We start from the raw sequence: 25,989 nt of genomic DNA, 5'->3' as shown, positions 1-25,989 counted from the left end.
TGTCACAAGGCTCTGTTGGCACAGTCCTTGTCCTGTTCATTTGCCTAATCAGCCATATTTTGGCATTCAGTAGAAGCTGAGGTTGCTGGCGGCTGGAGGAATGAAAGCTAAGCAGGTCGCCCTGCATTTCGAGTATTTTGGTGCGTGGCGCGGTGGGATCTTCTGTTTGCAAATGCACCAAACAATTCCTGCTACTTTTGCAGTAGGTGTGACAGACGAGATGCCCGCTCAGGCCAGGGATGGGGGCGGGGGCCAGCCCCGGGCTTTTCCTCCTGAGGACAACTGGGAATTGCGGGAATGGACCCTTCTAAGCAGGGAGAACAGAACACGTGAGTGGGAAGGATGGACAGGAGCCAAGCCAGGAGGCAGGTGACCGGAGGGGGGCTTTCGCTGCCTTCGTGGACGAGCGAGGGCCTTTTCCAAGAGTGGTATCCGAGCAGGAAAGGAGGGGGAAGGTCAGGTGGGGGAGACGCTTGGAGGACACAGGCCAGATGGGTGCTAGAGTGTTGATGTATTAGCTTTCTCGGGCTGTTGTAGCAAATTAACACAAAGTTGGTGGCTTAAACAACAGAAATTTTTCCTCTCATGGTTCCAAAGGCTAGAAATCCCAAATCAGGGTGACATCAGGTTTGTACTCCCCCTGAAGACCCTCGGAGGGGTCCTTCCTGCCTCTTCCAGCGTCTGGTGGCCCCAGACATTGTTGGCTTGTGTCTGTACCACTCTACCCTCTGCCTCCGTTTTCACATGGCCTCTCTGTGTGTCTGTGTCTCATCCCCAGGACGACCTCATCTCAAGATCCTTAACTTGAGTATGTCTGCAAAGACTCTTTCCAAATAAGGTCACATTCACAGGTACCAGGGGTTGGGGGTGGGGGGGCACAGTTCAACCCAGGACAGGTGGTTAGCGGGCAGGTGAGGGAGAGAGGGTCATGGCTCAGAGGCCTGAGTGAAGGGAGCCTTCTCAGAAGTGGGCTCTGGGGAGGCAGGGTGTGGTAGGGGGAGGCCCTGAGCGCCCCTCCAGAGAGGAAACGGATCCTCAGAGATTCATCATTGCCTGCGATGCGTCTTTCTGGGCTCATCCCTGCACCCCAACTGGACATTTTTGTCCCATCTTTTTTAGTCACCGCCATCTGGATGATTTTGACTCTGGAAATCTCTGTCCTTTTTTTTTTTTTTTTTTTTTTTCTTTCTTAGTGAACAGGCAGATGTGACGATATGAACGAAGAGGGAGGCACTTCTGCTAATGCTGTTATTTGGACAAAAGATACCGCCATTCACCGACTCTGGGGAAAGTTTGAGGACATGCTGTCTTGCACGTGCTTTGGGGACATACTGTTTTTCGCATAAGCCAGGCAGACTCTCTCCAGCCAGAAACAAAACAAAACAAAACAACAAATGACTTACATACCCTTTAAAATTGACTGTGCTTTCCACTGTGAACCTTTTGATTCAAATTGAATGTATCTTTTCAGTTTGTGAGATTCTTCTTTTCGCTGGTGTTAGGTTTCGGGGCCTTCGTTTGTTTCCCAAGAGCACTGGAGTTTTCTTGCTGTCTTTCTTTCCTGGGCAGAGAGATGACTTTGATACTCTCTTAGGGGCCCAGGTCAGAAGCCAATCACCTCTTACCTCTCGCCTCGCGTCCACGTGTTTGTTTTCCTGCCCCACAGCTTCTGGCTTTGCCTCCTTTACCCTCCGCCAAGCTGCCCCCTTATTCGGTGACACTGCCTCCTTCTGACAGGAGGCTTCTAACTGCATTCCCGCCTCTGACCCTGCTTTTCCCCGTGCCCTCCGTAGCACTGTCAATACCGTATTTTATAGTAACCGTGGTTCAGTGAGGCGTAATTTACATACAGTAAAGTGCACAAGTTCGGAATGAACAGCTGCGTGATTTTTGACAAACTCATGCACCTGTGCTTCGTCCCCCAGCTTGAAATAGAATTTCCTCTATTTTCTACTCAACCCCCGCCCATCAGAGGCCACCACTGCTCAGATTTCTGTCCCCACGGGTTAGTTCAGCCAGCTCTGGGACTTGGGTGGAATCACACAGTGCGTGCCCTGGTGCCTGGCTTCTTTCCTGCGACATCATGGTTTTGAGATCTGTCCGTGCTATGTATGTGTCTCAAAGTTGCTTTTATTTCTTTTTTTCATTTTTAACAGCTTTATGGAGGTATAATTCAATATATGCATGTATACACACACACACACACACACACACCATATTCTTTGTCCATTTAAAGTATAGATGTAAATGGTTTTGGGTGCACCCAGTTATGACTTTATTTAGTCGTATATATACATATATATCTATATATATATTTACTTATTTATAGTGTGGTGTATATATATATATATACACATATATAGTGTGGTGTATATATATATATGTTTATACTTATAGTGTGGTATATATATACATATATATATAACATAAAATTTCCCCTTTTAGCCATTGTAACGAACACACAGTTCAGTAGCATGACTTACTCTCACACTGTTGTGCAAGTGTCACTGCCATCTATTTTTATCACTCCGAACAGGCACCCTGTAGCCACGAAGCAATGACTCCCCATTCCTTCCCCTCCTCCCCCCCGCCCCCCCCCCCCCCCCGCCTTGGTTCTGGGAGCCTGTAACCTACTTTCTGTTTCTGAGTTTGCCTCTTCTAGATGGCACATAGATGGAATCATAGAGTGTCTTTTTGCGTCTGGCTCCTTGCACACAGCATAATGCCTCCACGGTTCATCTGTGTTGCAGCACGTGCTAGAGTTTCATTCCTTAACTTAAAGAGATAGTACCCCATTGTACATGGCTGCATTTCTCTCATCCACTCATCTGTTGACGGACACATCTGTTGACGCCTCTTGTCGCTCTCGTGAATCATGGCGCTAGGAACAGGGCTGTACAAAGATCTGTTGAGTGCCTACGTTAAATTCCTTCGGGTACATCCCTAGGAGGAGAATTGTTGGGTCACGTGGTCACCCCGTGTTTAGCTTTCCAAGGAGCCACCAAACTGTTCCACAGTGTGGCACTATTTTACCTTCCGACCAGTGGTGCCCACGGGGTCCAGTTTCCCCACATCCTCGCCAACACTTGATGTTTTCTGTTTTTCTTGATTATAGGCATCCTAGCAGATGTGGGATATCTCACTGTGGTTTTGGCCGTTTGTATATCTTTGGCTCAGTTTTTTTTTTTGTGCCATCAGTCCTTCATGAGATATAATTTACACACAGAGAAATGCATAACTCTTAAAGGTACAGCTGAGTGAATTCTGACAAATATATGCATATAAATATTACCCCAATTGAGATGTAGGATGTTTCCATTACCCTGAAAAGTTCTCTCCTACTCCTTCCAATAATCCCCTTTACTGTTTTTTTTATCACCATCGATTAATTTTGCCTGTCCTTGGGTTTCATTAAATGGAATCAAACAGCATGTATTTTGTTACGTCTGACGTTATTTCATTGGACGCAGTGTGTTTGAGACCTATTGCTGGTGTTGGACGTGTCAGAATTTTGTTCTTTTTTGCTGAGTGGTATTCCTAAACTTGAGTATAGCAGTTTCCTTATCCAGTCTTTTGAGGATGAATATTTGGGTTGTTTGCAGTTTTTGGCTCTTATGAATAAAACTGCTCCAAACATTCTTATGCACGTCTTTGTGTGGATGTAGACTTTCTTTCTCCCGGGAATAAACCTGTGAGTGGAATTGCTAGGTCATAAGGTAGGCGTGTGGTGAGTTTTATTAGAAACTGCCAGTTTTCAAATACGGTTTTTCCATTTTACACGCCCACCTGCTGGGAACACGAGAGTTCCGCACCCTCACCAGCATTTGGTATTGTCTTTTTAATTTTAGCCGTTCTGGTGGGTGTATGGTGGTGTTTCAGTGTGGGTTTGATTTGCATTTCCCTGATGACTAATGATATCAAGAACCTTCACATTTGGAAAAGGTTATAATTTAAATTTTTACATTAAAAAAAAAAAAGTCAAGTTAGAAGACATTAATGAACACCTGGAGAACAGGCATCCCAGAGCCCGGAATGTTCTGTTGAAGCCAGCAGCCCTGACAGATATGAGTCAGACAGACAGATGTCAGTTTCAATTACATCTTAAATCATGAAGGAGTTGCCAAATCAGCTTGAAAAGTCGGGGTGGGGGGCGCACATATTTAACGAATATTTTGAAAATAGAAGAAAATGGCAAAGCTCTCCTCTTCCACCCTACCTCTCACCTGAGAGGTGGGTTTTCGGGAATGCACCCTGCCTCAGACCTTGCTTGGTTCTCCCTAGCTTCGGACATGACTCCGGCTCTTCGGCCCTCTACGCCAGCCCTTCGTGATTTCCCGAATGCCCCAGGCGCTGTCAACCCCCCAGCCTTTTGCACATGCTTGTCCAGCACTTGGGACATCTTCCCCACCCCCCCTGGCACCACCGGGCCCCCTGCCTTTGTTTGGCTCAGCCGGGGGGATGCTAACGTCCTTCCCCCAACTGGTTCTGGTCCCTTGTCCTCCTGCAGCCCACTGGGCAGGCCCCAGAGCGGTTGTTTACTTCCCTGTATGCGTCCCTAGACTGGCTGTCCCCTTGGGGAAGGACTGTCTGATTTCAGACTTCACCTTTGCCTTCTCAACACCCAGCCAGGCATATGCGATCATTAGTATCAGCTTGTCGGATGGTGACCAAGTACTCACGGGTCGACGAGTGTTCTGAAAGCAGGGTGACCTACTGGATTTGTTTCGTTACACCATCGTAGGTGTCGTGCCCCTAGACCTATAAGGCAAACAGAAACCATAAAATCTTGCAATCTCAGCTTCTGTCTGTGACCCCTCCATCTCAGCCTGTGACCAGGGATGGCTCAGAGTGAAGGATCAAGGACCGGGGGGGGGGGGCGGGGGAGGGGGCAGGCAGGACCAATTAGGTGGCGTGTGAGAGGATGCTGGAGGCACCCGGGGCCAGGAGGAGGTAAAATCAGAATCAGATCCATGAAAGTTGAATTAAACAATAAGATAAAAATGAATGGGAAATCAGAATAAAGTAAAATCAATGGAAACAAAAATGCACGGGAAAAGCAAGCTGAGCCATATTTCCGGCCACCCAAGAGGGGTGACCGAAGTCTGTATCTTGGGTTCCCAGGTGCAGTGACGGCCATCATCATGTCCATGTGAGAGCCGCGTGCTGCTTTTAGGACGCCTCACACTTTTTGTCCTATGGCCCAGCTGGGGGCTTGTGAAACGCGCGCTCTGATTCACCAGGTCTGGACTGGTGCCTAAGGTTCTGCGACCCTGACCGGCCATCCGGATGCTGCTGCTGGTCCCGGAACCCCCTTCTGAGTGGCCAGGGTTGAACCTAAACCAATCAGAACACAGTAAATAGGTTGTCTGGGGCAATAATTAGCCAAGGTGTTTATTCTCCATTGGTTGGTTGGCACTGTACCGTGTTATGCCACACTCTGTGTGACCCAAGCCAGTATTTGTACATTACAGACTCAGTATTTGTGAACAGAATTGCCCCCCCAAAAGCATAGAGTTTTATTTATCACGAGGAGAATGCAGTGCTGTCCGGGCGCCCACCGCAGGCCAGCTGGGTAGAGCTTTGGAGGGAGGAATGCTTGGCAGACTAGGCTGAATACCCAGCAGGCGTTTCAGCTGAGGATGGAATGGGCAACTTGGATTCCTTTCTTGAAACTTAATGGAGTGTTTTTGCGAGAAATTAAGCTGACGGTAACCCACAGGTCCCGAAAGCGTCGATTCGTTTTTCATTTATGGATTGCTTGCTTGATTGCAAATGTATTTCTACCCTTTTTCACCTCTTCCCAGAGAGGGGTAAGCACCAGGTCTCTTTCATACCAGTTTCTCCCAGTCCACAGGTTTGCTTATGAAATTGAATAAGCAGGAGACTGGGAAGATATATCAGAATTTTTTTCTTCATTAAACATTTTTCATTTTCTGATTAGTAAATAGAAGTAAGTGTTCACTGTAGTAAAAATGGGCTTTTTTACCTCAGAAGAGTCTAAGGGAAAAGAAATCACCTCTAACATCTAGATCTAGAACAATCTAGAATCAATCACGATGGAAATTTTAGTGCATTTGCTTTTAATTTTCTTTTAATGCATTGTTGATCATTTTATAGGCCGATGTATTAATCTTATTAAAAGTATATGATAAAACGTATACCTTATTAAAGTATGTATTTTTTTCGTTTTTACATTATGAGTTAAGACTTTCCTCATGGCAAAAATCCTTCATATACCCCATTTTTATTGATCTTGATAACGTGTAAGATTATATAATAGAAAAATTTTCTTTAACTCTTTTTCCCCCCTAGTTTCAAAAGGAGAACATTAAAAAAATTTTTTTAATGTTTATTTACTTTTGAGAGAGACAGAGACAGAATGAGAGTGGGTTAGGGGCAGAGAGAGAGGGAGACACAGAATCCGAAGCAGGCTCCAGGCTCTGAGCTGTCAACACAGAGCCCGACGTGGGGCTCGAACTCACGAGCCATGAGATCATGACCTGAGCCCTGAGCCGAAGTCGGATGCTCAACTGACTGAGCCACCCAGCCCCAAAAGGAGAACATTTTTGAGAAAAGGAAGAAATAGCATTGTGTTCATGTCTTCTGAGAATATAGTGAGTTCTGATGTAAGCCCAGATTTACTTAGCTGATTTGTGGCATTAATTATATCTCCCCGTACCTAGCATAATATCAAGTAGACTTTAATGGTTGGTTATTAAGGAAGTCCTAGTATAATGATATACTTCTTTGTATAAATGTATATTCAACCTTAGTTCAAGAATCCAGGTCTTACGGTGGGGAAACATAAGTTGTTCGTGTGTGCGGGCCGCAGAAGGTTATGCACGTGTGTGTGTGTAGAGCCTCCCCCTGTGACTCACCAGTGTTCATCTAATGCCACGTAACATCATCTCAAAATACGGTGGCCGGAAGAACAATCGGCATTCGCATCCGCTGCCAGTGTCTGTGGCTCAGGTATTGATTGAGCGGTTCTGACTCAGGATCGTGCATGAGGCTGCAGCTGGGCCTGGGCCGTGGTCTGACGGCCCGACGGGGGCTTGGGGGGCCCGCTTCTGTGGGGTTGCGGCGCACAGAACCCTTCCCTGCTGGCAGGGTGGTCTCTGTGCCTTTCTGTTTTGTGTATGTTGCCCTTCTAGTTCTTCTCCCTCCTTAAAGTTCTCTCTGGAGCTTTGTGGATCTGTCATAAAAACTTGGGGATAAGTGGCGAGAGGAACACGTCATTATGATGGAAGGTCGCTGCCGGCAGGGCATCTCTAGGGAACCGGGCCTGGTTTTCTCTCACGGAATGTAAGATGACTGTGTGAAAACCATTGCCATTATTGGGGAAATTAGACAAGCCTGATACATATATAATGTATAATACATATACTGGGCATGTTATGTGCATAGTGGATTTAAAGAAAGGCTTGAGTTGAACAAAGTCATCTCCTAAAATGACTACCGTACTAAAATTATAAGTCCAAACTAGAGGTTTGGAGTGGTGATAATTCACATGGTTCGCAAAATTTAGTCTAAAGGGAAATTGTTTTGAACTATGACAACTTTGGATTTGTCTGTTCCTCATCCCAAGGCATGAGCCCTGACTCTGAAAGAGTTTTCCGGTTATATTTTATCCATTTGAGCCACAGTAATGTTCGTTTTGGTTTCCTGATTTAAAACAATTTATTAGGCATCTCTTTAGTTGATGCAAGAAAGCATGAATAAAAATATAAACATAACCTGGAGCCCCATTGCCAGAATAACTTTATTTGTGTACTCAAAAAATACGTGTGTGCCTTGAGAGGACTTTGAACCAAATCCAAAATATGTCATAAAACGTCTAAACCTCCTTCTTACAATATGTGCCTTCAAGGAGGCCAGTTAAATTTCTTTTATCTCCTTTCAGAAAAGTAAAAGATCTCTCTCTTTTTTAAAGTTTATTCGTTTTTGAGAGACAGAGAGAGCATGTGAGTGGCGGAGGGGCAGAGAGAGAGGGAGACACAGAATCCGAAGCAGGCCCCAGGCTCCGAGCGGTCAGCACAGAGCCTGATGCGGGCTCGAACTCACAAGCCTTTAGATCATGACCTGAGCCAAAGTCGGACGCTCAACTGACTGAGCCACCCAGGCGCCCCAAAATAAAAGATCTTTAATGAACATAGACATTCCAGGAGTCACGTCCACGTTTTAGCAGGTCCCCCCGGAAGAGGTTGTATCACATGCCCTGTCCTGACCCGTGCTTACTGTTACTTTTCACCAGTGCCTTCCCTTGAGGCTCCTGCATTCCAACCTCATTCCTGTTGGGGGCGACAGAGTGTCCCACAGCCGGTGTCAAATTAGCCCATCGTCCCTTGATGTGGATTTGGGCCGTTTGCAGGCTTTTGTAGTTACAGATCTTTATGCAGAGCTCCTGACATACCGTTGTTCCCCTTGAAGTGAGTTCCTCACCGTGGAATTCTTGAACCTGCTTTCGACTTCTTTGCGTTCGGCTGTTGCTTTCACGGCTGGGTTACTCAGCTCCAGATGTGGCGGCATCGGCCTAGAGTGCTATTTACCACTCTAAAGGGAACTGGGTTCTTTGAGGTTCCCTGGGACCTCAGGTAATTTCCTTGCTTGGATGCGTTAATAAGTTAAAAAGCTCAGGAGCTTGTCACCACGTGTGAGTGCCTCAGTGGAGAGTCAGCTGAGCATATGTGAGCTGGGAGGTACTGAAACAGTCCAGGGGCGTTTCATTCATTCCACACATGCTTTCTGGGTGTCTTGCGGACGTCGGGCACTGGGGGAACAGAGTCAGAAGGATGCGGTGCTTCTCGGCTTGGAGCTCGCTTCCGGTGGGGAGTGCTGTGTGCCAGGCAGCCCAGTGAGAGCACGAGCAGATGGGTGTGGGGGGGGGCTGGCCCAAGAAGGGCAGAGGATCGGACGTGTGCCTGGGAGACCAGGCGACGGTGGCTGTGAGCGGGAGGAAGGTGTCCCAGGTGGAGGCCACCGCAGGTGCAAAGGCTTGGAGGCATGGCGAACTGAGTCAAGGTAGTGGCGGAGGTCGGCCCTGGGGACTTTGTGTGGCCGCGTGAGAGGTCAGAAGCCCCGGTAGCGGCACGCGCAGGCGCTCAGGTACCATTTATGGCACCGCGTGGACCAGTGGTTAAAGGCGGGAGGACGGGCCTTGTGTAAGTGGTTTTGGATCATGTGGCACAATGTAGTTACCCGGCTTTTATTCTGCAAGCTAAGAAAGAGATTAAACATATAAACTCTATCTCCATCATATTGTAAGTGAAAGTACGTTTTATACCCAGTCAAGTAGCAAAGATAATCTGAAAAGAAAGGATGGTTTTTCCCAAGGAAAAAATAAATAGCAATACTATTGACACATGTATAAGTGTACATATGGACATGTTCACTGTGCGTGGGTTTGTAGGTCATGTTTGGATATGGTGTGTTTGCTGTGGTAAAGAACAACCCCGAGTCTCTGGGATTTAAAATAACAAAGGTTCGGGGCGCCCGGGTGGCTCAGTTGGCTAAGTGTCTGACTTCAGCTCAGGTCGTGATCTCACGGTTCATGAGTTCGAGCCCTGTGTCGGGCTCTGTGCTCTCAGCCTGCTTCGAGTTCTGTGTCTCCCTCTCTCTCTGCCCTTCCCCCCCTCACACTCGCAGGCACGGGCTCTCTGTCTCTCTCTCAAAAAAATAAACGTTAAAAAAATTAAAATAACAAAGATTCGCTTCTCATTCGCTCATTCGTGCTCTTCTGGGTTGGCTGGAGGTGGCGGTGGGACTCAGCTCTCCAAGCCCTCGCCCAGGCCCAGGCTGAGAGACGTCCCGTCTCTGAATTTCAGGGAGCGTCAACACAGAAAGAAGGGGATGTGGCCCCTGATGCCCTGTGTCCTGAAACTTCTGTCTGGAAGTAACAAATGCATTTCACTTACGCCTTGTTACCTAAAGCAAGATCGGTTGAGTCGGACTTCTAGAACCATGGGTGCATGCAGTTCTACCAAAATGGTTCTGGCAAGACGAGGAGACAGTGTGGGGACAGCTCCAGGGACTCCCACAACTGGATTGCCCTTGTTTTGTGTTTTGTTTTGTTTTTCACGGTTTTATTGTGTACCTTACCAATTCCCTCATGGACTGTCACCCACACGTGGGTGAGTGTGGGCCTTCCGCATGTAGATGACAGGAAAAGAGGATGAAAGACGCCCATCAGGGCGTTTTGTGTTTTTATTTTATTTTTTAATGTTTGTTTATTTTGGGGGAGAGAGAGACAGAGTGCAAACAGGGGAGGAGCAGGGAGGAAGGGAGACACAGAATCCCAAGCAGGCTCCAGGCTCCGAGCTGTCCACACAGAGCCCGACGCGGGGCTCGAACTCACGGACCGCGAGATCAAGACCCGAGCTGAAGTCGGATGCTCAACTGACTGAGCCACCCAGGTGCCCCCATCAGGACATTGTGAGGAATGCTGAGGGTTACTTGGGACAGCAAAACACCATAGGTGGTAAGCTTCCAACCACTCGTTTTTCTGCTAGACTCTCAGTGCGTTCACCTTATTATTGATAGCGCTGACAATGTTGAGTCAACAACTGTCAACGACAACTTCCTTTGCCCCTTTCTAGGAGATGCAGCAAAAAGCTCATTTCTGGCAATTTCAGTGTGACTCGGGGCTTCCTGTCAAGACTTGGGTCTCATTAATATCTCATCAAAATTTTTAATGTTGATAATGTGTTAAACGCGTAACGTATTTGGGATATGTTCGGTTAAGTAAAATGCATATTTAAGATGAATATCCCGTCTCTTTTTGCCTTTCTGAATGTGGCCACCAGGACATTTACAATTAATATGTGGCTTATATTCGTGGCTCCTGTTATATTTCTCACAGTGCTGACTCTGAATCTATAAAGAACTCAGACTGATCAATAAGGAAGAGAAGCCAGTAGGAAATGGCCAAGAGTGTAAATCAGTCCTTCACTGCAGAGGAAAAGCAGATGACCAATAAACGTGTGGAAGACCTTCAATCTGGCAGTTGGGAACCCAAGCTAAAATTGGTGAAGAAGAAAAGTTGGGGGGAACCTGGGTGACTCATTCAGTTGACCACCCGACTCTTGGTTTTAGCTCGGGTCTTGATCTCATGGTTCGTGAGTTCGAGCCCCATATCGGGCTCTACGCTGGCATCATGGAGCCTGCTTGGTATTTTTCTGTCCCTCTCTCTCTGCCCCTTCCCCTCCCCCCTTTCAAAATAAATAAATAAACTTAAAAAAAAGAAAAAAAAAGAAAAGTTGGTATCGCTTACAGTATTGGATATTGGTGAGAATGAAGATTGTAACTTGGATATACCAGTGGTGGCATTTAAGTAATTACAACCACTTTGGGGAGAATTTTGGCAGATTCTGCCTATGTATATAGGTATTTCTTGCCTGGGGATGATTTTGCCCTCCCCTCCCCGGGCTGGGGGGTATTTGGCAATGTCTGGAGACATTTTGGGTTGTCATTAATTGGGGGTGAAGGATGCTCCTGGCATTTAGTGAGTAGTGGCCAGGGATGCACTTAAACATCCTTCAGTACATGGCTCACCTCTCACAATAAACGGCTACGGGGCCTGAATATAAGTGGTGCTGTAGTCGAGAAACCCTGACTTCTAGATGCCGATTCCAAGGTAGAGCTCTAGCTGGTGTGCGTGAGGAGATACAGACCAAGGTTTTCACTCAGTGCTCCATATTTACAGTTGAGGAACTTTGGAACCACTTTAAGTGTCTGCCAGTTTGGGGGTATAAATGACCGGCGAGAGACCCATGTTTGAAGATGATACATCTCACATCTAGCGCCGAGGAAATCAGGGTGCGTGCTTGTATATCCATGGAAATACAACTTTTCTGTAAATATTTAAAATACAAACTAACAACTCTATATTTAACCTATTGCTTATGGACACATGCATTGGTAATGAAAATTCAAAAGGCAAGTCAGGATACATATCAGCGCAGAAACTGGTTGCCTCTGGGGAGGAAGGATACAAAAGGAATGTCAGCTCCTTCTGGAATGTTGACTTCTCACAGGAATGTGGAGCCATTATGAGAGAATATTAGCCTTTGTTCATGTAGCTGAGTGACGAGGGTGTTTGTTACCTTACTGACTTTCTACTTTACTTTTCTCAGTATTTGGAATGAGTCTACAAGGAACACTCTTGCATACATCCCGGAGATTGCTGCTGGGTGTAGGGGCTGTCTGTGCACAAGTGGATTGTCAGGGGCTATGCTGATTTCTGCCTGGTTCCCTTGCGTCCCCCAGCGTTGAACTGTGCCTGACACAACTAGGCCCTCAGGAAGCGTGTGTTTGCACGCGCTGTACACGGAATGTTCCATGGTGCTCGTTCCTGTGAACTGCCTTCTGAGAGGTGCTGGGGTTACACACTGCAGTGGGAGGTGCCCTTGGGACCTGCCTGCTGGCCAGGTGGTCACCCCCAACCCCTTTCCACCAGACCTGGACATCTCTTTACCCTCCAAACTTCTGACAACACATCGGAAGAAGTAATCCGGCTCCAGATACTAAAAAATCACACCTAGGAAGTCTTACAAGTGTGTGTCTTTAAAGGAAAATAGATGTTGTATCTTAGAAATTGCACGCTAACGTGCATTCTTGGGGAGACGCTTCAGAGAGGAAGTTTGCTGCCTGGGCGGTTGAGTTCATGCAACTCCCCTAACACAGGCAGGCAGGGTTTGCCTCGAGCCACAACCGTTTCTTAGTTTAATGAAGAATTTAAGAGGAGCGGTGCCATTTGACATGCATCATCGGGCGTCTCTATAAGACGGCTCAGGTCAAGGATCCCCTGCCGTGCAGGTGCACAGACCTCTCCCACGCCCCTTCCGTGTTCCGGGCATGGGAAGCATTCCTGCCTGCGGGGCTGGGCTTGTCGCTTCATCACTCACCTTCTCTCCATAATATATGGAAATAATGGACTGGTGTCAGGGGAAGACTTTTATAGAATACCCAGCCCCTTCCTTTGGGAACCTCGTTGAGAGAATAGGTTAATTAGATGGGAAGGAGGTGTTTTCACAAGACTCTCAGAGTAGATCGTCTGTGTCAGTCTTCTGCTTGCACAGGTCCGAGTGTGTCTGCTCTACTGTGTGGGGCTGAACCAGGAACCCGTCCCTCGCAGGGACCTCTCTTTTCTCGGGCCATTGTCTTTGCTGCATCCAGTGGTCTGATTTATTTTTATCCTGGATTCCCACCTCCACCCTGCAGTGGGCCATTCTTAGGCCCTTGATTTTAATTCACATCATCTTGGACGTTAACAGAGGAACACTTTGCTCTGATTTTAGTTCTAGACGGCCAGCCTAGCATCTGTTTTATTAACGTCTGTCTGACAGACTTCCAGGTGTGCACACAGCGCTTCCCCCGAGAGTATGGATTTTCCTGACCATCCCCCAACAACTGCTCCCTTGACCTAATCAGCCATCCCAATTGTGAGCATGTCTCAAGGGAGCAGGAACCGCTTCTCAGAGTAAAACATCTCCTCACCGAAGCTGCAAATGTTTTACGAGGTGCGAAACACAAAAGCAACGTTTTACAAAGTGATAGTTTGGTGAGGAATGTTTAACGCCTGCAAGCTCAGGCAATGTGAGGGTGATCGTAGTTGCTGGATTTTTTTGCCTTCCGAGCGCGTGTGTCAGGAAGGGCATGGGCCAAGGTGGGAGCAGCAGAAGGCTGACGGTAGACACTGCCCGCTGTCCAGAGGGTCCTGGCCATGCCCTTGCCATCAAAATGTGGTAGCACAAAGGCCAAATCCATTTGCCCTCTGGGAAGAAGCTGTTTACTAAAATTCCTAGTATTCATTTATTTGTTCAACAAGTACGTAACAGCTCGGCATCGTTCTTGGAGCTGAGGACGCGGCAGTGACCGACATAGATCAAATTCCCATCCTGGGATTTACTTTTTCATCATGGCGCCCATTAATCATAAATAAGATTGTTGAAACTGTGCCAAACACAGTATGGCCAACAAATCACACCCACGCTAGCCATAACTCATGGCATCTTCTAGAAATAACAGCATATCTTTAGAGGACTGAGTTGCTTAAGTTTATTCCTAAAGCTGCATAAACATTTCCTGCTTCCTGCCGGTGGTATCGTGATAGAGAACGGAGAGGTGTTTTATAGACACGGGTTTTCGAGTAACTCTAGCTAATTCCCTTGGTACCAAACTTTAAACGGTTGTACTATGAATGATGGAATTTTGTTCTCGCATCAGAACATGGGCAATACCCTTTTCCTTCTGGATAGGGATCAGGATATCCTTCTGATCAGGATAATTACTGTACCTACTTTTGTACTATATGGCTGTGGGATTTCTATGGGCTTCTTGGTGTCCCGGTCTCTTCACTTGGCTGTTTGTCATCTCCTGCTTCGTCTGCCCGCTGCCCCTCCTCCCCTCCTCACAGATGGTTCTTTCCTTGACTGTTTACAGTGGTGGTTATAAAACTGTATTTCCTGGGGCGCCTGGGTGGCGCAGTCGGTTAAGCGTCCGACTTCAGCCAGGTCACGATCTCGCGGTCCGTGAGTTCGAGCCCCGCGTCGGGCTCTGGGCTGACGGCTCGGAGCCTGGAGCCTGTTTCCGATTCTGTGTCTCCCTCTCTCTCTGCCCCTCCCCCGTTCATGCTCTGTCTCTCTCTGTCCCAAAAATAAATAAACGTTGGAAAAAAAAAAAAAACCAAAAAAAAACTGTATTTCCTAATGAGAATGTTATGAATGTAAACATCATTACTTGTACTTGTTTTTCATTGTGAATTAAAATCGTGTAAGTTCCTCACAAACACAACTTTGTTTTAAAGAATGTGAGCTGTACAAACATAACAAAAAAGAGGAGGGGGGTGGTGCCTGGGTGGCTCAGTTGGTTAAATGTTAAATGTTCAGCTCTTGATTTTGGCTCAGGTCACGACCTCACGGTTTGTGGGTTTGAGCCCAGCATCGGGCTCTGTTTTGACAGCACAGAGCCTGCTTGGGATTCTCTGTCTCCTTCTCTCTCTGTCCCTCCCCTGCTCGTGCTCTCTTTCTCTCTTAAAAGTAAATAAAGAATAAATGTAAACAAAATAAAATAAAGAATGTGAACTGTGCAGAAAAATAAAGAGTAAAAAGAATAAAAAGCAGTTCTTTCAAAGTGTTCCTTTCCCACACCTACCTTGAATTATTCTGGAGTCTCCAGAGAAATAGACCAACAGAATCTCTGTGTGTACCTGGAGATCTCTATATATCTCTGTGTGTCTCTCTATATGTATTTATAGCTAGATACACACACACAGATATATATCTATTTAGCTACATATAATTATATAACAATTACATGTAACTATGTAGATGTGTGTATATTTGTGTGTTTAAATGTTAGTCTCATTAAAAACAAAGAAACAAACAAACGAAAAACCCCAAAAAACAAAAAAACCTCCTTCACAGAAATACCTAGAATAATGTTTGACCAGATACCTGGGTGCAATGTAAATTTATGACACATCAACTTAACCATCACATGCACTCTATTCCCATTCCTTCTACAGAGGGCATTAATACGTTGGTGTAATTCATCTAGATGTTTCTTGTGCATTTTCTGGATGTTTGTGTGTGTGTGTTGATCACCTTTCTTCTTCCTGCCTCCCTCTCTTTATTTGTCAACATAATAAATGATGCTGCTAATATCCTGGTGTTAGATCCTCCTTTCTTCCTGCAAGGAATGGGGTCTGCATTTGTTTATTTGTTTTTTTTCCATGTACTAACCCTTACAATTTTTAAGCAGAAGCATCTCAACCCATTTTGTTGTTGTCCTTCCAACTTTTCTGTGGTGTGTTGGCTTCAAAATTAAGCTTCTGTTTGGAGGGACTAGAATTTCCTGCTGATGTCCAAATGGGAACTTCCACTTGTAGGTAGTTTACTTATTTTTTTTCTTAATAATATTATTTTATTCTCATGGACAGTTTGCTTATAATTAAAAAAAAAATCCTATATGTGGCTTTAGGAACCATCCACAAATGGGCTTCTGTCATTAGAGCAAGTGGTTAATATTTATCTGCCTTTTTAAAAAAATGTTTATTTATTTTTGAGAGAGAGAGAGAGAGAGTGAGCTGGGGAGGGGCAGAGAGAGAGAGGGAGACACGGAATCCGAAGCAAGCTCCAGGCTCTGAGCTGTCAGCACAGAGCCCGATGCGGGGCTCGAACTCACGAACCGTGAGATCATGACCTGAGCCGAAGTCGGATGCTCCTTCGACTGAGCCACCCAGGTGCTCCAATATTTATTTGCCTTTGTGATGAGACTTTTGTTGCGGTTGGTCTTGGGAAACCATGGTCTGAGGGGGCCAAGGACTGTACCTCCAACGTTCCTGTCAAGGGGCACCAAGGGGCCCCAGTTTAAACAGAGTTTAACCTGTAGTTAAACACTAACCTTACACAGGGAAATATCAGACTTATGGGATAGACTCCCAGGGGGCAGGGAACAAAGACAATTCTTTTTAATAGTAATGTAAGTCAGTCTCTGCTGGGAGACTAGATATATCCCTTCTGTTTCTGATACCATCTTATCCTGAGCCTTCCAAGTTAGTTGTCTCTTTTTCCCCCGACACTCTTCATTTTTGACCTAAGGTCGTGCCAAGATTTCCCCAAGGCTACTGCCAGCAGCAGCGTGCTGACGGTTTGGGAAGTCTTACATTAGGTGGCTGGAAGGGGCTGTAGGTCCAGAGTGGACCCTCCCAGTGGTTGTGGTAGCAAGGAATGGAGGTGAGCATCTCAAAAGAGAGAGCTGAGCCAAGAGGCGGGTGCACGGGAGCACTGGAGAACATCCATTGCTTCGTTATCTGCCGACGGAAATTCCTCCTTTTAACCCGGAGTCCTGAGGTAACCATCGGATGGCCAGACTGGCAAAGGTGGACACCCTTTGGGATATTTCTGAAGGGCAGGTTTTCAATATGTGGTGAAAGCTTTCAAGATACCCCTTTACTACAGGCCAGAAATACTGCTCTGAGAATGTCTCCTGAGACCGTAAGGAATGAGATGCATGACGGTGTGGTTCGGGGGACTTCCACTGCAAATTTTACTCATAATAGCGAGAAATAGGAATCAATCTCAGTATCTAGGAGTGAGGATTCATTAAATAACTATGAATCGTTATTATATAGTAGATACTATTGTAGATATATAATGGCTATTGTATACTAGATACTACTGTGCTGTGTTCTAGAATATAATGTTCCGTGTCTGCTGGAGATGTTGACACGGAGTGTTTTTATTGATTTGAAAAGATGTTGCTCATATATTCCTCATTGAAACATAATAGCAGATAATCCTATTTTGGCATAGAAAAAATGTGTGTGTGTGTGTGTGTGTAAGATTGTGTATGTCTGGGTAATTTTTTTCTTCTCTGTTTTCAGATTTTTTTTCTGTAATAAATATGAGCCTCTTGTGTAATCATGTAGAAAGGAAGAGGTTACATTGTGTCCAGCATGCCTTGTTTATAAGTCTGCAAATTGTAGACCACTTGAGAAATACCTCCATCCAAAGAAGTTCAAAATGAGATTTTGGCACTTGCCAAATGGAGTCACAAGTTTTCCAGACCCTTTATGCAGCAGTGAGCTGACAAGGTGGGTGGGGGGATGTGGATGTTGGTGGCAGTGAACTCTAGTTATCAGAGAAGCTGAAAGCTTTAGCAGCTTGTAAGCCTGGGATCACTTGTGCTCTCTTCTCTTTAAATTTTTCTTTAATGTTTATTTATTTTTGAGAGAGAGACAGAGAGAGAGAGAAAGAGTAATGTTTATTTATTTTTGAGAGAGAGACAGAGAGAGAAAGAGTAATGTTTATTTATTTTTGAGAGAGAGAGAGAGAGAGAGAGAGAGAGCGAGGAAGGGAGAGAGAAAGAACGAGACATAGAATCTGAAGCAGGCTCCAGGCTCCGAGCTGTCAACACAGAGCCTGATGCGGGGCTCGAGCTCACAAACCGTGAGATCATGACCTGAGCCGAAGTCAGATGCTTAACCGACTGAGCCACCCAGGCTCTCTCTTCTCTTTAAAATTATTGTGAAACGTTTCACTCTGTAGACAGAATGACTTAGTGCAAAGAATGTAATAAGCCGGGGCATATTAAATAGCCTTTATTATAGTCCCAACATTATCGAGATCCTGGCATTGTAGAGCAGGTGTCAGTATTTAAAAAATCTGTGGTAGTCTCTAAGACGAAAGATTCTAACATTTGTGATTCGCTCTTCTCTTTTGGGACAGCAACTAGGACCTTATTGAGATAAGCCGGTGGGAGCGCCCCTGCCTCCTCCTTGTTCCGCGAAGAACTGCATTCTTGTTAAAAGTCTGGCAACAGTAGAGCTGGGTCACCGTGGAGTGGCTCCAGAATTAAGCTCTGCATCCCCCGTGGGGTGGTTGTGTGTGGCTGGCGGGGCTCAGATCATGCGATCATTAACTCCAGATTGACACGTCTTTCCCTGGGCTGAGTTTTTGCACATGCCGCTGAATCCACGTGTGTGAGGAGCCTTCGATCGTTTTCCTTTGTTACGAAGCGTTGGGTCAGCTCAGCTCAGCTGCTGCTGTAGCAAAACACTGTAAAGTGGATGGCTTGTCAACAGCGGGAATTTGTTTCTCACGGTTCCGGAGCCTTGGCCATCTGAGACCGGGGTGCCGGCACGGCCGGGTTCTGGTGGGGGCATGCTTCCCGGCTCACGGATGACCGCCGTCACCGCTTGCCCAGCATGCGCGGGAATCCCCTGGGACGTCTTTTTTCTGACACCGGATCCGTGTCGTTTCTCCATCCCAGTTCTCCAGCTCTCTGACCCCAACAGGGTCTCCAACAATTAATTCTGACACAGAGTTAGCACAGACCCCACAGGTTTTGGACGCAGGCCCACAAGACTGCCCCCACTTTCAGACTCCGGTGTCCACCCACGGGCCATAAAATTTGGGGATTCCCCCGCCCGCCCTCCACCTTCATGTTCGATAATTTGCTGGAATAACTCCCAGAACTCAGGAAGGCCCTTGACTGACTATCCCTGGCTTATCATAAAGGGTGAAAGTCGGAAACAGCCGAATGGAAGAGGTGCTCAGGGCAGGGTGTGGGAAAGGGTGTAGCGATCACATGCCCTTCCTGGTGTGCCACCCACCCAGCACCCCAGCCCCTCGATGTGTCCACCCACCCGGAAGCTCCCCAAACCCTGTCGTTCAGGAGTTTTTATGAAACTTACGTTAAGCAGACATGGTTTGCTCTAGCCGTCCAGTCATTGGCTACTGGGTGATCGCACTTGGTCTGCAGCCCTGCTCCCCCCACAGAGGTAGGGTTGGGTGATACAGAGCAGTGACGAGATCCGACCTCCAACGTACATGGTGGGTGGTCTTTCTAGAGACTGGCCCCCCTTTGGAAGCTACCAGCGCCCTGTCCCCGATGTGCGTCATCTCTTCTGCGTGTAAGAAACAGTCGTTTCTGAGGGTTTTAAGAGCTGTGCACCAGGAACTGGGGACAAAAACCAAATCGTTTGATTTTTATTACACACCCCCTCCCAACTGGTCTCCCCGCTTCCACTCTGGTCTCCTAGCGTATCTCCGTCCAGCGGCCGGCCGGGACGCTGGTACTCGGTCTGAGCACTTGTGCGGTGGCCTCTGGGTCCTGATGCGCCCTTGACTTCCTCCTTCTGGTTCTCACTGCTCCAGCCCCACGGCCCCCTTCCCTCACCTCCTTCCCGTCTGTGTCCAATGACGTCTTCCCAGGGAGGCCCCCGCCCCCCACCTCTGAGCATCCTACCTGAGACCGAGCCACGTCCCCCCTGCACTCACAGCCTCTCTTACCCTAATCTACCTTCTAACCGTCATTACCCGTATGTTAGGCGTAGAGTTTGCTGTTTTTCCTCCCGCTAGAAGGCGAACCACGTAGGGCCGGAGTCTTGGGTCCCTGGTGTTTTCCAGGCACTGTGCCTCCCTCGCGGTCAGCGCTCGATATTAACGCTGGAGGACGAGAACATGGCTGGCTTGTTCTAAACTGCCACCCAGAACCTGGACTCAGGGTTCTCTGTTCCCACCACTGCTCGCCCAGCACCCCCCTCCCTGCCCCCAGGGGACGGTACACGGCACACGGGGCCTGCAGGGGTGATGCTTGGGCTCTGCCCCTCTGACCCGCTTCCCTCTTCACTTCTAGACCGGCCTTATTGTCGCCTGCTACCACGGCTTTGTGGATACTGTTGTGGTCTTAGCAGAGTGCCCCCACGTTGACGTCAACTGGCAGGACAGCGAGGGGAACACGGCCCTAATCACGGCTGCGCAGGCAGGTAAGACCCAGCTCTTCCCTCCCAGAGCCGAGGCTGGGGAGCAGCTACCGGGTGGTGGGGTTGAGGGGGCCCCCCCCGCACATGCACTCAGCTCGCGAGATTATTGTAAAGACGGGAATTGATCAGAAATCCGTTCTCCGAGTAAGAGGTGCGAAAAACTGCTGCTCAGTATGCAAACACATCATTGTAGTGCATTCGGGACGATGCAGAGTTTACTTGTGCACAGCTCAGCGTTGGGCGGACCTCACCCTGACGCCCGAACGTGACGCTGCATCGGCCACCCGGCCTTGTCATCCTTCACCTAGAGCCTCGCGCCCCACCGGGTCCTTGGAGCTGGGGTCCGGGAGAGGCTGGTGGACTCCTAGCTGAAAGAGACACAAGTGAGAGTTACTGTATCAAATCGGCGTATTTACAAGGTCACCTGACACTTGCCTGCAGCGTGAAGACGAGCCAGGAGCTGCCTGCTAAGGGTGTGTCAGGGCAATGAGGCAGGACTGTTGGGGAGACAGCTCGGCAGGTGTGCGTCCCACTGAGTGTCCTCCGGCCCAAGACGGTCATTGCCAGGAGTGGCACTTCTGCTGTCCTCTTCTAGCATCATTTGTGGGAGACAGACGCAAAGCTGTGCTCATCCCTTCAGAACCATGCGTCATTTGTAACTGTGGTCTTGAGTGGGTTTGTCACTCGACCACTTTGTGGCTACTTTGTGGCCAAGAGCCAAACTCTTGGCTTCCGAGAGTAATCTGTTTCGTCAGTCGGGCTGTCAGTCGCAAAGAAGCCCTTCCCTCTGAGTCGGGAAGAAAAGGCGTTCGCTTATTACAGGAATGTAGGACCCCTCACCGTGTCACTGGGAGCTGCCGAGTGTTGGACTCGGGGCTGGGAGGCTGGCAGAGATAGCCCAAGCCATGCCGCACATTGATTCTGGAAACACAGCGTCTGCTGCTACCACCGTAGCGAGACCTCTCAGTCCCGTATTTTGCATCACGAGCGCCTGGGTCAGAGCCAGTGTGGGTGACTCGGACCCAGGGAGCCCAGGGAGCCCGCAAAGCCTGCATCTGGCAGTTCCATTCCCCGTAATGTAGCAGGAAGTAGTCTGTACGTGCTGCTTTTCGGTCGAGGTGGGTGAGCGGAGAATTCCCCAAACGTAGGGGCCAGGCTGTGCGAACACCCGTTCGCCTCAGCAGGTTTCAGGGTTTGAAGCTTTGCCCTCTAGAGGCACCCCACGCTTTGTAAAGCCCAGGTCCGTAGTGTCCTGAACGGCAAAGGTGTAAGAGGCTATCGTGAGGCATTCAGTGATCGTGGCTCCTTATTCAACCCCTCCCCCTGGCCGGGAACCAGGGATGCCAAAGTCAAGGGCAGTTCTGCCCTCAAGTAATTCTCCAGCTCGGTAGGCATCTGACGGCAGGTGCACTGGGTGGTGTGGGCAGAATGGGCCTGGGGGTTCAGGATAGGGGTCGGGCAAGAGGGGGGCTTGAACTGAGTGCCAAGGAACTCAGAGGGAGGCCGTGGCAGGCGAGGCATCCAAAGGCGCGGGGCCAGGAGGGAGCCCGGCGCTACTCAGGCACTGTATGTGGCAGTGGGATTGAGTGTGACTAGCAGAGGTGAGGGGTGGTCCCGTGAGGAGATGGGGACCAGATCATTAAGGGTCTAGGGACCAAATCCGTCTGGGTGCCATGAGGCTGGGTGTGTGAAGCCAGGGGCTGACCAATCCTGGGAGTCCAGAAGCGATTTCAGAGGCAGAGAAGGAGCAAAAAAGCTGCCCGGCGGAAAGTGACGTGTGATGTGGATGGTGGAGGGGAGGTGGCAGCTGGGGTGGCCTCTAGCCTCGGGACAGGGGATGACTGATGCAGAGGGGTACACGGAGAGCAGTAGGTAGGGAAGCACCGGCCCCATCTGGCACGCAGGCCTTTGAGACGTGGCACGTGTAAGAGGTCCCCACGGCAGGTGGACGGTCTGGAGCTCCAAACTCCAGTGCTCCCATGGGGGACAGATCGGGGCGTCAGGGGTGGGTGGAGAGTGGGGCCCACGGCACAGACCAGGCGTGAACACTAGGAGAACGTGCAGTAGGAAGAGATTTCCTTTCTTGCTGATTGGCAAGAACTCTGTGTGTGTTAAGGATTTTGGTTGTGGTTTAATACCCGTGAGACACCTTCTGAATTCTTGCCTTTTCAAAATGTCGCATTGGGACGTCTGGGTGGCTCAGTCAGATAGGCGTCCGACTTCGGCTCAGGTCATGATTTCGTGGTCTGTGGGTTTGAGCCCCACGTGGGGCTCTGTGCTGACAGCTCGGAGCCTGGAGCCTGCTTCGGATTCTGTGTCTCCCTCTCTGCTCCTCCCCCGCTCACACTTGTGTGTGCACTCTCTCTCTCTCAAAAATAAACATCCAAAAAATTTTTTTAATTGAAAAAAGAAAATGCATTTTGTGTTCACATAAGAGCAACAATCTGTCCTTTGCCCTTTTCTTCCCTCATTGAGTGTTGCAGGGGAATCAGTGGGAGTCCAGCCTGTGTTTGTGTCTTTGTTGATAACCTGGGTATTGCTGAGACTTGGAAATATCTCCCGTCTCATCCTTGACATTGAAAACACCCCCTCCCCAACTATCCTACCTCTCAGCTCCTCTCTGTGCTCGTTTTGACTTATATTAGGTATATTTTTACTGCAGGAAACACTTTTCTGTTAATCTCTTTGAAACACTACCCGCCTTGTTTTGTTCTTTCTTCCTGAGATTCCCTCTTAGGGGGAGAATAAGTCACCTGGTCCTGCGTCACCGCTTTCTCTCTCCTTTTTTTCTTTTCCCTATCCTTTTAAGCACTGGGTAAATTCTGCATATTACTTCAGTAGTTTATTTTCTGCCATTCACTGGGTTACATTTACTTTATTCGTCTTGAACATGTGTAGGGTCAGTCTGTTCAGCCGTCTGTAACAAAAGTCCCAGAAACTGGGGGGTGGGGATTAAACAACAGAAATTTGTTTCTCCGAGTTCTGGAGGCTGGGAATCCAGGATCAAGACGTCAGGGGATTTGGTTCCTGGTAAGGACTCTCTTCCTGGCTTCTTGTACATGGTGCCTCCCTGCTGTGTCCTCACTCCGTGGAGAGAGAGCGTGAGGTCTCTGGTGTCTCCTCCTATTTATTTACTTGTTTGTTTACTCATTTTGAGAGAGAGAGAGCGAGCGAGCAGGGGAGAGAGGCAGAGGGAGAGAGAGAATCCTACGCAGGCTTCGTGCTCAGCACAGAGCTCGACTCGGGGCTTGATCCCATGACCCTGAGATCATGACCTGAGCCCAAATCAAGAGTCGGACGCTCAACTGACTGAGCCAGCCAGCCGCCCCGTGGTGTCTCCTCTTACAAGGACACCTGTCCAATTGGATCAGGGCTCCCCTGTGACCACATGGAACTTTAATTATTTCCACAATGGCCCTATCTCCAAATGTAGTCACACTGGGTCTTGGGGTTTCAACGTATGAATTGTGGGGGGGGGGGGACATGAACATTCATTCTGTAACACCCATCCTTATGCAGGGACCGTGCTTTTCCTGAACTGATGTATTTTAAGTCGAAGATGACGTAGGCCCTCTCAGGGTTAGAGAGAGGCCCAGCAAAGGGGGGACTGCTGAGCCTAGGCTCAGGGCCCATGGCCCTGCAGTGCAGGCAGAGGAATCGGAGGCTACACGCAGCCCTGGTTCGTCCCTGCGGTTTCATTTCCAGGCTGCGCGTGGTGGGGCAGCAGCCCGTGTTATGAGGACGAGCCCCCACCATCACGTGCTCGCTCTGCGCTGGGACCACCAGGGACTTCCTGTCCGGCCTTGTGTGCTGGGTGGGTCTCGGTGCCCCCCCCCCCCAGCCCACCTTTCTTTCTGGCCCCGCCCTTCTCGTTTGGGCCGCTGCTGACTTTCCCAAGGTCTTGATGGGCTGCTTGGGGCCTCCCCTGCGTCCCACATCCGTCTCCACCTCCAGCGGTCCCTTCGTTACTCCTTTGGTCACCCGTGGGAGGCAGGGAAGGGGACGAGACTCGTGTGTTCATGGCCCCCCACTCTGACCTCAAGAGAGCTGGGGGTCCCTGCTGGAGCCTCTCCTCGGCTTGGGTCAGGTTGCAGCGTGGTTACATCACTAGGGATGATCCAAGCATGGCCGGGGTGTATTTAGTTACATGGGCACCACGGGTAGACGAGTAGTGGGCAGGTGCCCGGGCCGTGGCCCGGACTGGGTGGTCCAGCGGGATGGCTGTCCTGGGCGCTTTCTCCGCCTGGCACCGGGGGTGTGCCACTCAGTTGAGTATAAAATAGAACACACAGTGTTTGGAAGAAAACCACATAAGCAGCTGAAGGTCAACACAGAAAGCCAGTCGAGTTCAGGGTGAAAATCTCCTAGCTCCTCCCTCACTCCCAGGGCTCCAGCTCTGTTGTCTGGAGGTAGCTGTGGTTAATTTGATGTGTACATGGCTTTTCTTCTATCTTCTTAAACAATAGGTATATCATTACAATCTATTTTCTTTTCTTGTTTTTTTTTTAATGTTTATTTATTTGGTTGGAGAGAGAGAGTGAGAGAGAGAGAGAAAATGAGCAGGGGAGGGGCAGAGAGGGAGAGAGAGGATCTCAAGCAGTCTCGGAGCTGTTGGCACAGAGCCCGACACGGGGGCTTGATCTCCTGGTCCATGAAATCATGACCTGAGCCGAAATCAAGAGTTGGACGCTCAACTGAGCCACCCAGGGGCCCCGCTTTCCTTGTTTTTAAGTTTTCTCTTTCTGCTGGTGTCCGTGATCCTTAACTTGCTTACTGAGTTGCTCAAGCCGGGAATGAGGCCACTTCTCCGGCCCCACCCTCTTCTCCACCTGGCTCCCCCTCCCTGTTCCTGGGCTCTGACGCCTGGGACATCCGCCCCAAGCCTGCTTTAGAACTGACTAGTTTGGGGGGTGCTGGGAGGGGAGGGTTTTTTTTGCCACCTTAAAAAATCTGACTGAAAAGCATTTCCTTGTTTGTCTTAATTGCCTCAAAGGAGGAAGTGATTTTTCCCTAATTTGTGTCTGAAGGTGGCGAGGGGACCTCCAGGGGTTGCCCCTCTCCCTGTGAACATTGGGACCTTACAACACAGCCTGGTTCTCATCACCAGCCCGGGGTGGGTAATCTGTGTTTTGATGCAGGTTTGGTTAAAACAAGGATCGCCTAGCTCTGCCCCCAGAGTTTCAGATTGAAAAAGTCTGGGGAGGGGCCTGAGAATGTGCATCTCACTAAGTTCCCAGCCCATGCTGCTGCTGGTCTGGGGATCCCACGGGGAGAAGGGCAGAGAGAGGGAGACACAGAATCTGAAGCACGCTCCGGCCTCTGAGCTATCAGCACAAAACCCGATGCGAGGCTCGAACCCCCAAACCGCGAGATCATGACCCGGATGCTTAACTGACTGAGCCACCCGGGCGCCCCAGGGAATTGAGGTCGTGGAGGCTGTCATAGCTTGCAGTGACTGGGGACGTCTCTCGGTGGGCATTCAAGGCTGGGGAAGCCACGCGGCCCGGTGAGATGTCAGAGGGACGCAGAGGCGTCATTAAAGCGAGAATAAAGGAAAGCAGCGGAGAATCTGTTCGTGCCTTTCCCCGCTGTTTTAGGAAAGCGGCTATTTGAGCTTTCAGCTGAGACATGGTCGTGTCCCATTTTACCCCAATTGCATAACCAGTTTTATTTATTTGGTGAGTTCTTAATTCCAAAAGATGCCTAGTGATACGTGCTTACAG

At 48.8% G+C, this 25,989-nt stretch overlaps 1 protein-coding gene across 1 annotated transcript in view; it reads left to right on the top strand.

The window, feature by feature from the left end:
- Window positions 1–25,989, top strand: part of ANKRD33B (ankyrin repeat domain 33B) — an 82,383-nt gene that overhangs the window by 29,273 nt on the left and 27,121 nt on the right. The window contains exon 2 of the mRNA XM_030332494.1: window positions 20,140–20,269. Coding sequence (XP_030188354.1) covers window positions 20,140–20,269 — 130 coding nt within the window. The remainder of the gene's footprint in view (window positions 1–20,139; window positions 20,270–25,989) is intronic.

The sequence above is a fragment of the Lynx canadensis genome, chromosome A1 (assembly GCF_007474595.2).
Source record: "Lynx canadensis isolate LIC74 chromosome A1, mLynCan4.pri.v2, whole genome shotgun sequence".
NCBI classification, from domain to species: domain Eukaryota; kingdom Metazoa; phylum Chordata; class Mammalia; order Carnivora; family Felidae; genus Lynx; species Lynx canadensis.
This window is presented reverse-complemented; position numbering and strand designations above follow the sequence as displayed.